Source organism: Coregonus lavaretus (genome assembly GCF_964263955.1).
Source record: "Coregonus lavaretus genome assembly, contig: HAP1_SCAFFOLD_9290, whole genome shotgun sequence".
Taxonomy (NCBI): Eukaryota; Metazoa; Chordata; class Actinopteri; order Salmoniformes; family Salmonidae; genus Coregonus; species Coregonus lavaretus.
The window spans coordinates 1-16,056 of NW_028159903.1; the positions used below are offsets into that span (position 1 = coordinate 1).

The window sequence follows — 16,056 nt, forward strand, 5'->3', positions numbered from 1 at the left end:
TTGAACAGAAGAGGAGAGGAGGGTAGGCCGATGGAAGAACATCTGAACAGAGAGAGAGAGGAAGGGGGTGAGGGAAGAACAACTGAACAGAGAGAGAGAGGAAGGGGGGTGAGGGAAGAACATCTGAACAGAGAGAGAGTAGGCCGATGGAAGAACATCTGAACAGAGAGAGAGTAGGCTGATGGAAGAACATCTGAACAGAGAGAGAGTAGGAAGGGGGTGAGGGAAGAACATCTGAACAGAGAGAGAGTAGGCCGATGGAAGAACATCTGAACAGAGAGAGAGTAGGCCGATGGAAGAACATCTGAACAGAGAGAGAGTAGGCCGATGGAAGAACATCTGAACAGAGAGAGAGTAGGCCGATGGAAGAACATCTGAACAGAGAGAGAGTAGGCCGATGGAAGAACATCTGAACAGAGAGAGAGTAGGCGATGGAAGAACATCTGAACAGAGAGAGAGAGTAGGCTGATGGGAAGAACATCTGAACAGAGAGAGAGTAGGCCGAGGGAAGAACATCTGAACAGAGAGAGAGTAGGCTGATGGAAGAACATCTGAACAGAGAGAGAGTAGGCCGAGGGAAGAACATCTGAACAGAGAGAGAGAGGAAGGGGGTGAGGGAAAGAACATCCGAACAGAGAGAGAGTAGGCCGATGGAAGAACATCTGAACAGAGAGAGAGTAGGCCGAGGGAAGAATGACCGAAAGAAAGGTGGAAGGCTACACTGCAGATACTCCAGTACCTTTAAAATGTAGAAGATCTTTGAATAATATTATTCGTCATTGTTATAAAGTGGCAACTTTAAAGATAGATCTACTGGAGATTTCTTCTCAAACCGTTTTGCTTACCAGAAAATACAGTCAAATTTGTGACTGTTTTCGAGGTGCCCGATGTTGGGAATGATGGTGGTTTGAGACAACCAAACTTGGTGTTTGATTCAAGGATCTGGAGATCTGAGTCTTCTGATTGGGTCTCTTGGTACCTAGATGTTATAAAGTCAACTTAGTACCGTTTATTTTGCTAAATCTATTTATTTTGCTAAATAGAGGACAGCTGTTTATCTAAGTTTGGATATTTGTGAAATACTTACCTAAGTATAAGAATGCATATAGCCACAAGTGTGTAGGCAAAGAGTGTCCCAATTGACATCATATCAACCAATGCTTTCAGGTCAAACACCAGGGACATTATCGCTGGAAAGGAAAACAAAACAAGCATTCAAGTATTTATTTTAAATAAATCATTACACAAAAGATATCATAGTCCAAACACAATAAACTATTTATATCTCTACAAGAGAGAGAGGAAGAGAGAGAGATCGGGAGATCGGGAGATCGGGAAATCGGGAGATCGCGAAATCGAGAGAGAGAGAGAGAGAGAGATAGAGATCGATGGGGTGTTACCTGCCACGACCCCGGAGGAGAGGGTAGAGAGAGATAGAGATCGATGGGGTGTTACCTGCCACGACCCCGGAGGAGAGGGTAGCGATGACGGGACTCTGTCTGGCGCTGACTTTACTGAGGGGCTTGAAGAGGAGGCCGTCTCTGGCCATAGCAAACAGTACGCGGGGCATAGGGAACATGGAACCCAACAGACTGCACAGGAGACAGACAGACGGACGCAGAGAGCCATCAGTCATGTTACAGTCACAGGAGACAGACAGATAGCCATCAGTCATGTTACAGTCACAGGAGACAGACAGACGGACGCAGAGAGCCATCAGTCATGTTACAGTCACAGGAGACAGACAGACGGACGCAGATAGCCATCAGTCATGTTACAGTCACAGGAGACAGACAGACGGACGCAGAGAGCCATCAGTCATGTTACAGTCACAGGAGACAGACAGATAGCCATCAGTCATGTTACAGTCACAGGAGACAGACAGACACAGAGAGCCATCAGTCATGTTACAGTCACAGGAGACAGACAGACACAGAGAGCCATCAGTCATGTTACAGTCACAGGAGACAGACAGACGGACGCAGAGAGCCATCAGTCATGTTACAGTCACAGGAGACAGACAGACGGACGCAGAGAGCCATCAGTCATGTTACAGTCACAGGAGACAGACAGACGGACGCAGATAGCCATCAGTCATGTTACAGTCACAGGAGACAGACAGACGGACGCAGAGAGCCATCAGTCATGTTACAGTCACAGGAGACAGACAGACGGACGCAGATAGCCATCAGTCATGTTACAGTCACAGGAGACAGACAGACGGACGCAGATAGCCATCAGTCATGTTACAGTCACAGGAGACAGACAGACGGACGCAGATAGCCATCAGTCATGTTACAGTCACAGGAGACAGACAGACGCAGATAGCCATCAGTCATGTTACAGTCACAGAAGACAGACAGACGCAGATAGCCATCAGTCATGTTACAGTCACAGGAGACAGACAGACGCAGAGAGCCATCAGTCATGTTACAGTCACAGGAGACAGACAGACGCAGAGAGCCATCAGTCATGTTACAGTCACAGGAGACAGACAGATGCAGATAGCCATCAGTCATGTTACAGGCACAGGAGACAGACAGACGGACGCAGATAGCCATCAGTCATGTTACAGTCACAGGAGACAGACAGACGCAGATAGCCATCAGTCATGTTACAGTCACAGGAGACAGACAGACGCAGATAGCCATCAGTCATGTTACAGTCACAGGAGACAGACAGACGCAGATAGCCATCAGTCATGTTACAGTCACAGGAGACAGACAGACGCAGATAGCCATCAGTCATGTTACAGTCACAGGAGACAGACAGACGCAGATAGCCATCAGTCATGTTACAGTCACAGGAGACAGACAGACGCAGATAGCCATCAGTCATGTTACAGTCACAGGAGACAGACAGACGCAGATAGCCATCAGTCATGTTACAGTCACAGGAGACAGACAGACGCAGATAGCCATCAGTCATGTTACAGTCACAGGTTGTGTCCCAAATGGCACACTATTCCCTATATAGTGCACTTTTGACCAGGGGTAGTGCACTACATAGGGATTAGGGTGCCATTTGGCATGCAGACTCAGCACAGGGCCATGTTACAATCTCAGCAAAACAACTATAACAACAGAATACACGAGGCCAGATTTACAAAGCATTTGCACCCTGGTAAATATGGTTTATATCTTTTTAGAATGGAGACAGACAGACAGACAGACAGACAGACAGACAGACAGACAGACAGACAGACAGACAGGCCAACCGACCAACTGTAATGATGCATGGTGACATCACTGACCAGTGACTTCCCGTGTTCTCCTACCTACCTGGTGGAGAGGGCGCAGAGCGAGCCGACAGCCACCACATACTTGGCGGGCGCCCAGCCGATGTACTCGAAGGCCACGGGCAGCGGGCTGTTAACGTTGAGCATGTAGTAGGGCATCATCAGTGTGAGGGCCGCTGACACTGCGAAGTAGGCCAGGAAACAGATGAGGAGAGACGCCACTATGCCCAGCGGGATGGACTTCTGAGGGTTCTTCACCTCCTCACCTGGAGAGAGACAATGAATTAATTAATTAATGCAGCGCTGCCAATCAATCAGTCCATCAGTCGATTGGCCGATCAGTCAATCAGTAGATTGGTCGATCAGTCGACCAATCAATCAGCCAATATTGGTCAATTAAGCAAGCAAAGTTGAATCGTGTGGAATATCGACTCTTAGAGTATGCCTAAATATTCACCCAAAAGGTATTCTGAGTAGAGTAGACATTACCAAAGATACTGTATGGACAAAGCTTGGAGAAGCACCTGGCTTTATCAATGTTTCTGTAGGATGGAATATGTTTCTGATGTATATATGGGTTAGTGTGTCCGTGCGTGTTCAAAGATCAAAGCAGGCCTACTTGTTGTGGCGATGCAGTCGAAGCCTACGAAGGCGTAGAAACAGGTAGCGGCTCCGGAGATTGTCCCTTCGAAACCGTAGGGGAAGAACCCTCCATCCCCATATATACTGGTCACATTGACTGTAGAGGTTAGATTCCTGGAGAGGTCACAACATAGGACATATACACTACCAGTCAAATGTTTGGACACACCTACTCATTCCAGGGTTTTTCTTTATTTGTACTATTTTCTACATTGTAGAATAATAGTGAAGACATCAAAACTATGAACTAACACATATGGAATCATGCAGTAACCAAAAAAGTGTTAAACAAATCAAAATATATTTTATATTTGACATTCTTCAAATAGCCACCCTTTTGCCTTTATGACAGCTTTGCACACTCTTGGCATTCTCTCAACCAGCTTCACCTGGAATGCTTTTCCAACAGTCTTTTTTGAAGGAGTTCCCATATATGCTGAGCACTTGTTTGCTGCTTTTCCTTCACTCTGCGGTCCGACTCATCCCAAACCATCTCAATTGGGTTGAGGTCGGGGGATTGTGGAGGCCAGGTCTTCTGATGCAGCACTCCATCACTCTCCTTCTTGATAAAATAGCCCTTGCACAGCCTGGAGGTGTGTTGGGTCATTGTCCTGTTAAAAAACAAATGATAGTCCCACTAAGCCCAAATCAGATGGGATGGTGTATCGCTGCAGAACGCTGTGGTAGCCATGCTGGTTAAGTGTGCCTTGAATTCTAAATAAATCACAGACCGTGTCACCAGCAAAGCACCCCCACACCATTACACGTCCTCCTCCATGCTTTACGGTGGGAAATACACATGCGGAGATTATCCGTTCACCCAGACCGCGTCTCACAAAGACACGCAGTTGGAACCAAAAATCTCAAATTCACACAGTCCCCTCTGAACAGTTGATGTTGAGATGTGTCTGTGACTTGGCTGCAATTTCTGAGGCTGGTAACTCTAGTGAACTTATCCCCTGCAGCAGAGGTAACTCTGGGTCTTCCATTCCTGTGGCGGTCCTCATGAGAGCCAGTTTCATCATAGCGCTTGATGGTTTTTGCGACTGCACTTGAAGAAACATTCTTGACAGTTCTTGATATTTACCGTATTGACTGACCTTCATGTCTTAAATTAATGATGGACTGTCGTTTCTCTTTGCTTATTTGAGCTGTTCTTGCCATAATATGGACTTGGTCAAATAGGGCTATTTTCTGTATACCCCCCCCTACCTTGTCACAACACAACTGATTGGCTCAAACGCATTAAGAAGGAAAGAAATTCCACAAATTAACTTTTAAGAAGGCACACCTGTTAATTGAAATGCATTCCAGGTGACTACCTCATGAAGCTGGTTGAGAGTATGCCAAGAGTGTGCAAAGCTGTCATCAAGGCAAAGGGTGGTGATTTGAAAAATCTCAAATATAAAATATATTTTGATTTGTTTAACACTTTTTTGGTTACTACATGATTCCATCTGTGTAATTTCATAGTTTTGATGTTTTCATTATTATTCTACAATGTAGAAAATAGTAAAAATAAAGAAAAACCCTGGAATGAGTAGGTGTGTCCAAACATTTGACTGGTACTGTATATACAGGGTTGCAAAACTCGTAACTTTCCCAATCTTCCCTGGTTTTCCAGAAATCTCGGTTGAAAGATTCACGCTAGTATTTCCTGCTAATACCACTGCTATAACACACTCACACACGTTTGCCTGTAGAAACGTGTTCAACATCCACTGATGTTGCTAGCAAGTTTGGTATAATGAAGGATATTGCATACTGGAATTCTGCTGTAGCGTTGATGAGCGCCTCCTGATTGATCTGCCAGTTGCCGATGTCTCCCTTGACGAAGCCCGCTACAATGACAAACAGAAGCACCAGGATGTTGATGGCCGTGAAGATCTTGTTGACTATTGCCGATTCCTGGACACCAAAGGCCAGCAGACCTTCACAGGACGGAAACACATGGAACATGTGTTCATCATCATCATCATCATCATCATCATCATCATCATCATCGTCATCGTCATTGTCATTGTCATCGTCATCATCACCATCACCATCATCATAATCATCGTCATCGTCATCATCACCATCACCATCATCATCATCATCATCATCGTCATCATCACCATCACCATCATCATCATCATCATCATCATCACCATCATCATCAACATCCTCACCATCATCATCATCATCATCATCACCACCATCATCATCATCATCATCATCGTCATCATCACCATCATCATCATCATCATCATCGCCATCGTCATCATCACCATCACCATCATCATCATCACCATCATCATCATCATCATCATCGTCATAATCACCATCATCATCATAATCATCACCATCATCATCATCATCACCATCATCATCACCACCATAATCATCATCATCATCTCCACCACCATCATCATCATCATCATCACCATCATCATCATCATCATCATCATCTCCACCACCACCATCATCATCATCACCATCATCATCACCATCATCATCATCACCATCATCATCATCATCATCATCGTCATCATCACCATCATCATAATCATCACCGTCGTCATCCATCATCGTTATCACCATCATCATCACCATCATCATCGCCACCACCATCATCATCATCACCATCATCATCATCGTTATCACCATAATCATTATCGTCATCGTCAGCCATCATCATCGTCATCCATCATCACCATCATCATCAGTACCAGACAGTTTTAATGTCTCTATGTTGTTAAACGAACGAATGATCAATCAATCAATCAATCAATCATCAGATTCAGTTTACCTGCCAGGAGCATAATGAGCCCAGCAGCAAAGAAGTCTGGGTATTCTGCGAGGCCCGGGAGGCCCATATATAGGTTTTCTTTGAAGAACTTCCCCATGACGTTGCCGATGAGGTCATCAAAGGTTCCGCTCCAAGCCCTCGCCACACTGGACGTTCCTGAGAAGATAATGATAAGAGGAGATTAGCCATATGACCATAGATGGATCAATCAATCAATCAATCAACAATTGGCCTTTATGGATATGTTTCTTACAGAGGACAGATGAAAAGCACGTGCATAACCATGGTAGCAACTGCAACGGAACCGTTGGAGATTATGGGAAAATGATTAGACCAAAGTTGAGGACACAACAGTTCACCTGAAACAAGACTGAATCCTCAAACATTAAACTGTTGATTTTATGTGCATTTTACATTTACTGTACTTTTCGACACAATATGTTGATAACGAAATACTCCGGATACATTCAGTAACATGATAAGAATATTAGTGGAAAACGTGGGGTAGGTACAACATAAGACAAAAGAAATGCCAAGGGTTTGAGTGAGAGGACTAACTGGTGTCTCCAAGTGGCCACACACCTCTTCAAAGTGTACACAGTTGCTAAGTAATTTGAATGCACTTTTATGACTCAAAGAAGAGTCTTCAACTATAAGGTGCTTTTTTTTAGCTCTCCTAGCTGTGCTGTTGAGGAACTAGAGCAAGCACACTGGTAGTTGTTTTGTTTGGAACGCAGCCCTGCATCCCCGCCATCACACAGTTACTGTTGTTGTTTACGCGATCCAAAAAACTGGCCCATTATAAATCGCAATCTGGTGGGCCTCATTTGAAAGCTTGTTCTATTTCACAAGGCAAATCAGAGAAACAGATGGTAATTTTGGTGCCCATAGAAAGGAGTCCTGAGTGCATTCAGGTGCCGCGGGGGAATTACAATAAACAAACATAGGCTCATTCTGTTCAGAACAATCCCAGGGTATGACACCCATGTCATCTTGCAACTGTACATTAAACATAGTGATCATAAATGTTGACACTGTATACGCCACGAGTTTTATGTTATGTGAAGTGCACATTTGGACTCAGGGGTGCATGACATCAAAGCGGCATTTATTATAAACTTCAAAATGTCATCTTTCAAAATACGTCGAGTCGTCTTAATTTACAGCATTTCCCTCACTCAGGCAGTAAAGCATTTGCTAAAGTTGCCCAATTAGCAGGAGGGATGGGGAAAACGTATCGTTGCATACGATGCTGTCAGTCAAAACCCATTCAGCATTTATAATCTTTTAATAATAAACATCTATGATGTCATTTATAGCATGTTACTGTACAGCCACAAGCGTTGCAATTTAGCCGTGTATCAGTGCCCCCTCATCTGCCATTTTCAACCCGTATATGGGTACGACTGTAAAGTGCTACACGATCAATCCATCGATCAGTACTCATCGTTTTATCATGCAGTGTCCCTGAGAAGATAACGAATGATAATTTTACTGTGTTGTGTGATATTGTACATACAGAGAGCGCCCTCGAGGGCAGATATTAATGTGATTGGTTAAGTTTAGGCAAGAAATGTGATTGGTTAAGCTTAGGTCAATTACTCCAGTTGGTTAAGGTTAGGTATCTCAGATAGTTCACTTCTGTGAGTAGGGCTGGACTCTTAACTATCACATTAGTTTTTATGGGTCAGTATTGCCCAAGAGGCGCTAACTTAACTGCCATGGAGTTGGTTTTAAAATAGCATACTATAGCACCTACTGGTTGAAACTGCTGTACTCTCTCTCTCTCTCTCTCTCTCTCTCTCTCTCTCTCTCTCTCTCTCTCTCTCTCTCTCTCTCTCTCTCTCTCTCTCTCTCTCTCTCTCTCTCTCTCTCTCTCTCTCTCTCTCTCTCTCTCTCTCTCTCTCTCTCTCTCTCTCTCTCTCTCTCTCTCTCTCTCTCTCTCTCTCTCTCTCTCTCTCTCTCTCTCTCTCTCTCTCTCTCTCTCTCTCTCTCTCTACCCCCTGGTGGATATTTTAATCAATAATGAGGAGAGACAAGGTGAATCACCAATCAGAATATTAACTTTATTAAAAACATATTGATAAGGGAGCTGGTCACAATACCCACACCAAAAACTGAGTGGAGTGAGCCTCTGGGTTATGTACCATCTCAGGATGGGTCAGGATAGGTGCAACCTCAGAGATAACATACAATGGTTCCAGACACTAACCCCACACATCCTGTGCCAGACCTTAGCCTCAAATACAAACAACTCATTGTTTTGTTCAGTACTAAGAATTTAGAAGGACATTTGTTGTTAGTTAGTTTCCACCTTTTCCAGAAAGGGAACCAGGGGAGAGAACAATCTCCCCCAAGGCCCAAAGGAGGGGGGTGACTGACACACAGACATTGTGGAGACAAGTGATTTGTTCCCATTCCTCACGCTTTCCCTTCACATGGTTTGCAATAGGCAAAGACACATATTCACGTATGGAAACAATGTTTCCTTCTGACCTCCTTTGGCCTATTCTCTTTCTGGTATTCCGCATAGCAACAGGGACATGTGATAGACAAGCCTGACCTCTCCCCTCTCTGGGCCCCAGGTGACTGAGGCCCATATCAGGGAGGAAGTGCAGCTGAACTCTAATATCAAGAGTTCAACAGTTCAATCACATAAGCATATTCTGCAGATAAGACGTCTTAATTATCTATGTTACCTAGCTAATTCTGATTTCTCCACCACACTCTGTACTATGCTGGAACAAATAAATGGATGATGGTGAATCAACATTTTACTGCAGGGGGTTAAAGTCAGAGATGAAAAGTTAAAGGAAGACAGTCTTGTGTTTATGGTTGATCATTTATGGTTCTCAATGTTCCCATGCACTGAGACAAAACGTTTTGCGTTACACTCGGGAGCCAATGTTATACTAATAATAATGTAAACATGTTGTTTATGCCTCAATATAGATATACACTCACATCTAGTACCGGGTCGGACCCCCCTTTCCCTCCAGAATAGCCAGAATTCTTAAGGGCATTCTACAAGGTGTCGGAAACATTCCAGAGGGATGTTGGTCCACGCTGACGCGATGACATCACACAGTTGCTGCAGATTGGACGGTGGTACATTCATGCTGCAAACAGCCCGTTCCATCTCATCCCAAAGATGCTCTATTGGGTTGAGGTCTGGGGACTGCGTAGGCCGCTCAAGTAAACTGAACTCACTGTCATGTTCCAGGCGATGTTTTGTCCAGTGTTGGTGATGGCCTGCTCCTTCTTGTTTTTAGCTGATAGGAGAGGAACCCGGTGTGGTCGTCTGCTGCTATAGCCCAGCCGTGACAAGGAGCGACGAGTTGTGTGTTTCCGAGATGCCGTTCTGCACACCGCTGTTGTACTGCGCCGTTATTTGTCTGTTTGTGGCCCTCCTGTTAGCTTTCATGATTCTTGCCATTCTCCTTCGACCTCTCTCATCAACAAGCTATTTTTGCCCACAGGACTGCCTCTGACTGGATGTTTTTTTTGTTTGTCGCACCATTCTCGGTAAACCCTAGACACTGTCATACGTGAAAAGCCCAGGAGGGCGTCCGTTTCTGAGATACTGGATCCGGCGCGTCTGGCACCGACGATCAAAGTCACTTAGGTCACTCGTTTTGCCCATTCTAACGTTCAGTCGATCAGTAACTGAATGCCTCGATGCCTGTCTGCCTGCTTTACATAGCAAGCCACGTGACTGTGGAAGCAATCCATTTTTCGTGAACGGGGTGGTGTACCTAATAAAACGCCTGAACTAGAATGAAGTATTATGGTGTTGTATCTTACCTATGACGTAGGACAGCAACAGATTCCACCCGGTAATAAACGCCAGTAGCTCTCCCACCGTCACATAGCTGTACAGATACGCAGACCCCGTTTTGGGGACGCGGGCCCCAAACTCAGCGTAGCACAAGCCGGCAAAAATGGAGGCCAAGGCAGCGATGAAGAAGGATATGATGATGCTGGGACCTGACGACGTCCTAGCAACCTAATAGACATGATAAATCAATGAAATTGATTTTATAAAGCCCTTTTTACATCACCAGTTTCCAGATACCCGGCCAAAACCCCAAAGAGCAAGCAATGCAGAAGCAGAAGCCCAGTGGCAAGTGAAAACTCCCAAGAACGTTATAGAAAGATCCAGACACTTTTTTTTATTTTACTTACCTCAACCAGCCATTCACTTCCTCATCCTCATTGTGCATTCCTTTCCAGTTGTTCCATTTTCCATGTAGCCTGCTGCTTGAATGGACGGAGCGGTATCGCTCAAGTCGCAAACAAAATAAAATATTATGTTCGAAATGACACAATTTCATGTGTACAGCATCTAAAGACCTGCATCACTACACAGAGCGTTTCCGTTTCTAGAATGTAAAGTATTTTTGGAGCATTTGTTCATGTTTTTTCAGAGCCCCCGTACTGCACAGAGAGAATGAGGAAGTGATTCACTGGTTGGGGTAAGTTTCTCAAAAACAAATGAAATCGCACCCTTCTGTAACATGCCATTTACATAAAAAATTGAGATTTGGTTGTAAAAAAGCACAATTCTCCTTTAAGTGTTGAAGTGTTAGTCGCTCTGGATAGAAGCGTCTGCTAAATGACTTAAATGTAAATGTAAGTGTTACAGTGTTAAGTTAAAGTGTTAAAGTAATGAGGCGGCTGAACTAAAATGTTCCTAATGATTGTTCATTTTGTGATAAAAGCACCAGATTTTGCCAATGCCTTCATCAAATACCATCAGAGTAGCCCCCTCCTTGCTTTAGACCAACATATCATTCCTGTCAAGAGTCGTTCCTGTCAGTCTTGCACTGTTTACTCTTGCATCACTCTAAATTCCAAGCATCTGCCTCTAACCCTAGGAAGCTCTTTGCCACCTTCTCCTCCCTGCTGAATCCCCCCCCCCCCCTCCCTCTCTGTGGATGACTTCGTCAACCATTTTGAAAAGAAGGTTGACGACATCCGATCCTCGTTTGTTAAGTCAAATGACACTGCTGGTCCTGCTCACACTGAACTACCCTATGCTTTGACTTCTTTCTCCCCTCTCTCTCCAGATGAAATCTTGCGACTTCTGACGGCCGGCCGCCCAACAACCTGCCCGCTTGACCCTATCCCCTCCTCTCTTCTCCAGACCATCTCCGGTGACCTTCTCCCTTACCTCTCCTCGCTCATCAACTCATCCTTGACCGCTGGCTATGTCCCTTCCGTCTTCAAGAGAGCGAGAGTTGCACCCCTTCTCAAAAAACCAACACTCGATCCCTCTGATGTCAACAACTACAGACCAGTATCCCTTCTTTCATTTCTCTCCAAAACTCTTGAGCGTGCCGTCTTTAGCCAACTCTCTTGCTATCTCTCTCAGAATGACCTTCTCGATCCAAACCAGTCAGGTTTCAAGACTGGTCATTCAACTGAGACTGCTCTTCTCTGTGTCACGGAGGCTCTCCGCACTGCTAAAGCTAACTCTCTCTCCTCTACTCTTGTCCTTCTAGACCTGTCTGCTGCCTTTGATACTGTGAACCATCAGATCCTCCTCGCCACCCTCTCCGAGTTGGGCATCTCCGGCGCGGCTCACTCTTGGATTGCGTCCTACCTGACCGGTCGCTCCTACCAAGTGGCGTGGCGAGAATCTGTCTCCGCACCACGTGCTCTCACCACTGGTGTCCCCCAAGGCTCAGTTCTAGGCCCTCTCCTATTCTCGCTATACACCAAGTCACTTGGCTCTGTCATATCCTCACATGGCCTCTCCTATCATTGCTACGCAGACGACACACAACTAATCTTCTCCTTTCCCCCTTCTGATAACCAGGTGGCGAATCGCATCTCTGCATGGCTGGCAGACATATCAGTGTGGATGACCACCTCAAGCTGAACCTCGGCAAGACGGAGCTGCTCTTCCTCCCGGGGAAGGACTGCCCGTTCCATGATCTCGCCATCACGGTTGACAACTCCGTTGTGTCCTCCTCCCAGAGTGTGAAGAGCCTTGGCGTGACCCTGGACAACACCCTGTCGTTCTCCGCTAACATCAAGGCGGTGACCCGATCCTGTAGGTTCATGCTCTACAACATTCGAAGAGTACGACCCTGCCTTACACAGGTGACATCAGAGGGCACCATTAGACCAACTCCTGGAATTGCCTACTCCAGTGAAGTTTGCAGTTGTGTCTAAAAAATCTTATTTTGCTCCAAACATCTTAATTTTTTTTACCCTTAAGTGTACTTACTGTATTCACAATGTTTTTTAACAGGAACAGTTATAAAATAGTTGGAGTGAGTCTTTAAACGTTAAAGTGTTACGTTGAAGTGTTACGTTAAAGTGTTACGTTAAAGTGTTACGTTAAAGTGTTACGTTAAAGTGTTACGTTAGAGTGTTACGTTGAAGTGTTACGTTAAAGTGTTACGTTAAAGTGTTACGTTGAATTGTTACGTTAAAGTGTTACGTTAGAGTGTTACGTTGAAGTGTTACGTTAGAGTGTTATGTTAGAGTGTTACGTTGAAGTGTTACGTTAAAGTGTTACGTTAAAGTGTTACGTTGAATTGTTACGTTAAAGTGTTACGTTAAAGTGTTACGTTAAAGTGTTACGTTAAAGTGTTACGTTGAAGTGTTACGTTAAAGTGTTACGTATGGTTAAGTGTTAAAGCATTCAAAGTGTTAAAAGGTAAGAAGGTGAAAAAGAGAAGAGGATAAGTGCAACAATCAGATATGTATCCATACATCTCCCCCAAGGTAGTCCCCACCCCTAGGGCCACCAACTCAACAGTGTTACGTTAAAATAAGTTAGTTAAATAAGAAGAAGTTGTATCCATACCTCTCCAGATAGAACGTAGACCCCTGCCCCCAGGGTACTCCCCACCCCTAGGGCCACCAGGTCCAGGGTGGTCAGACAACGGTTGAAAGTGGACTCCTCTCCCTCGGGCTCCAGAGGTTTTCTCCTGGACAGGCTCCGAACAAAGGAGCTCAATGAGTGGCAGGTCATCCTTCTACTGGGGTCAGGGGTCAGGGGTCAGGGGTTGGGGGAGGAAGAGAGAGAAGGTAGAGAGAGAAAAGGGGATCAGTGAGGGTGTGGGGGGGGTAGAGATGGATGGATGGATGGATGGATGGATGGATGGATGGATGGATGGATGGATGGATGGATGGATGGATGGATGGATGGATGGATGGATGAGTGAACATGTCGGTGAATAATTGTCAGATCACCCCTAACGCTGAATCATTTCAGACTACATGTTCAAGAACATTACTTTCTAATAATTTTGCTGTTCAAAAAATACACTGAAGAAAATAAACACTGGAAATCAATTTAAAACTGTCTGTCTTTACCACATAGTTTATTACATAAAAAACTACTTCAAAGTATTTGAAAGATCAGCAGTATAATATCAGAAACATTATCAATAACCTTTATCAGTTTCCATGTATTTCATAAAGTCTTCTATAGACTACCGTGCTCTTTGTAAATCTACTGTAAAATCCATAAGCTACTTTATGGACTGTCCCTATCAGTAACATTCTTACACAAGGCACGGTAACTTCAAAAGTTCAGCAACATTGAGTGACAACCTTGCATTCTTCTTTTATAATAATAATAATAATATGCCATTTAGCAGACGCTTTTATCCAAAGCGACTTACAGTCATGCGTGCATACATTTTTTTTTATATATTTTTTTGTATGGGTGGTCCCGGGGATCGAACCCACTACCTTGGCGTTACAAGCGCCGTGCTCTACCAGCTGAGCTACAGAGGACCAAAACACCAAAACACCAAAATCACTATCATTAACTACCAAATAATAAACACATAAATATTTGTTTGTCTGCTTACCTGTCAGTGAGTGAATCCCTGCTACAGAGCTGTGCTGTGTTTAGGAGAGACAATTGATAGTGTTTAATATTCCTTCCATTACAATCACTTAATTATTTTATTTTATGCCTCCTCCTTTATCAGCTGCCTGACAGAAGACTGCTGATGCTTGTCCTTTTCTCCCGAAGCCCATTGGATCTATAACTACGCTGTCACGACTCCCTCCGAAGCTGCCTCATCTCCTTGTTCGGGCAAGCTTCGGCGTTTGCCAATTACTATCGGAGGTCTATCCAGGGCTTTGGCAAGGTCTCAGCCCCCATCACATCTCTGTTGAAGGGCGAGCTGTCCCAGCTCCGCTGGTCTGCTGAGGCTGACAGGGCTTTCAGTACCCTGAGGGCTCTGTTCACCTCAGCCCCGGTACTGGTCCATCCCGATCCCTCATTGACGTTCGTAGTGGAGGTGGACGCGTCCGAGGTAGGGGTAGGCGCTGTCCTATCCAAACGCTCGGGCAAGCCACCCAAGCTCCGTCCCTGTGCCTTCTTCTCTAAGAAGCTCAGCCCGGCGGAGCAGAACTATGATGTTGGTGATCGGGAGCTGTTGGCTGTTGTCAGAGCCTTGACCGCGTGGAGGCACTGGCTTGAGGAGGCGAAACACCCTTTCCTCGTCTGGACTGACCACCGTAACCTGGAGTACATCCGGGCAGCGAGGAGGCTGAACACCCTTTCCTCGTCTGGACTGACCACCGTAACCTGGAGTACATCCGGGCAGCGAGGAGGCTGAACACCCTTTCCTCGTCTGGACTGACCACCGTAACCTGGAGTACATCCGGGCGGCGAGGAGGCTGAACACCCTTTCCTCGTCTGGACTGACCACCGTAACCTGGAGTACATCCGGGCATCGAGGAGGCTGAACCCTCGCCAGGCCAGGTGGGCCTTGTTCTTCACCCGGTTTGATTTCACGCTGTCCTATATACCAGGCACTAAGAACGTGAAGGCAGACGCACTGTCACGGCTGTATGACACAGAGGAGAGGCCCATTGATAACACCCCCATACTCCCGGCCTCCTGCATTGTGGCGTCGGTGGTGTGGGCGGTGGACGCGGACATAGAGCGGGCGTTACGCACAGAGACATCTCCACATCAGTGCCCAGCTGGGCTTCGGTACGTGCCGTCTTATCTATTGGGCACACACGTCCCCCTCCTCTGGTCACCCAGGCATCGGCCGTACAGTGCACTGCCTGACCGGAAAGTACTGGTGGCCTACCTTGGCTAAGGACGTGAGGGTGTATGTCTCCTCCTGCTCGGTGAGCGCCCAGAGTAAGGCACCTAGGTACCTCCCAGTGGGTAAGTTACATCCCTTACCAGTTCCACAACGGCCATGGTCTCACTTATCGATCAATTTTCTAACTGATCTTCCCTTCTCTCAGGGTAACGCCACCATCCTGGTCGTTGTGGACCGCTTTTCTAAAGCCTGCCGCTTCCTTCCTCTGCCCGGTCTCCCCACGGCTCTGCAAACTGCGGAGGCCCTTTTTACTCACGTCTTCCGGCACTACGGGGTGCCAGAGAGGACAT

The 16,056-nt window shown here is 45.7% G+C and overlaps 1 protein-coding gene across 1 annotated transcript; it reads right to left on the reverse strand.

Annotated features, from left to right (window-relative positions):
- Window positions 1-845: 845 nt before the first annotated feature.
- LOC311122347 (cationic amino acid transporter 2-like) lies at window positions 846-13,659 on the reverse strand (the record flags this gene model as incomplete). Its single annotated transcript, XM_084196720.1, has 9 exons — window positions 846-979; window positions 1,088-1,190; window positions 1,456-1,592; window positions 3,282-3,504; window positions 3,858-3,994; window positions 5,646-5,811; window positions 6,672-6,827; window positions 10,476-10,677; window positions 13,492-13,659. Coding segments are annotated over 9 exons (1,426 nt in total), but the record flags the coding sequence as incomplete, so codon positions are not given.
- Window positions 13,660-16,056: the final 2,397 nt, after the last annotated feature.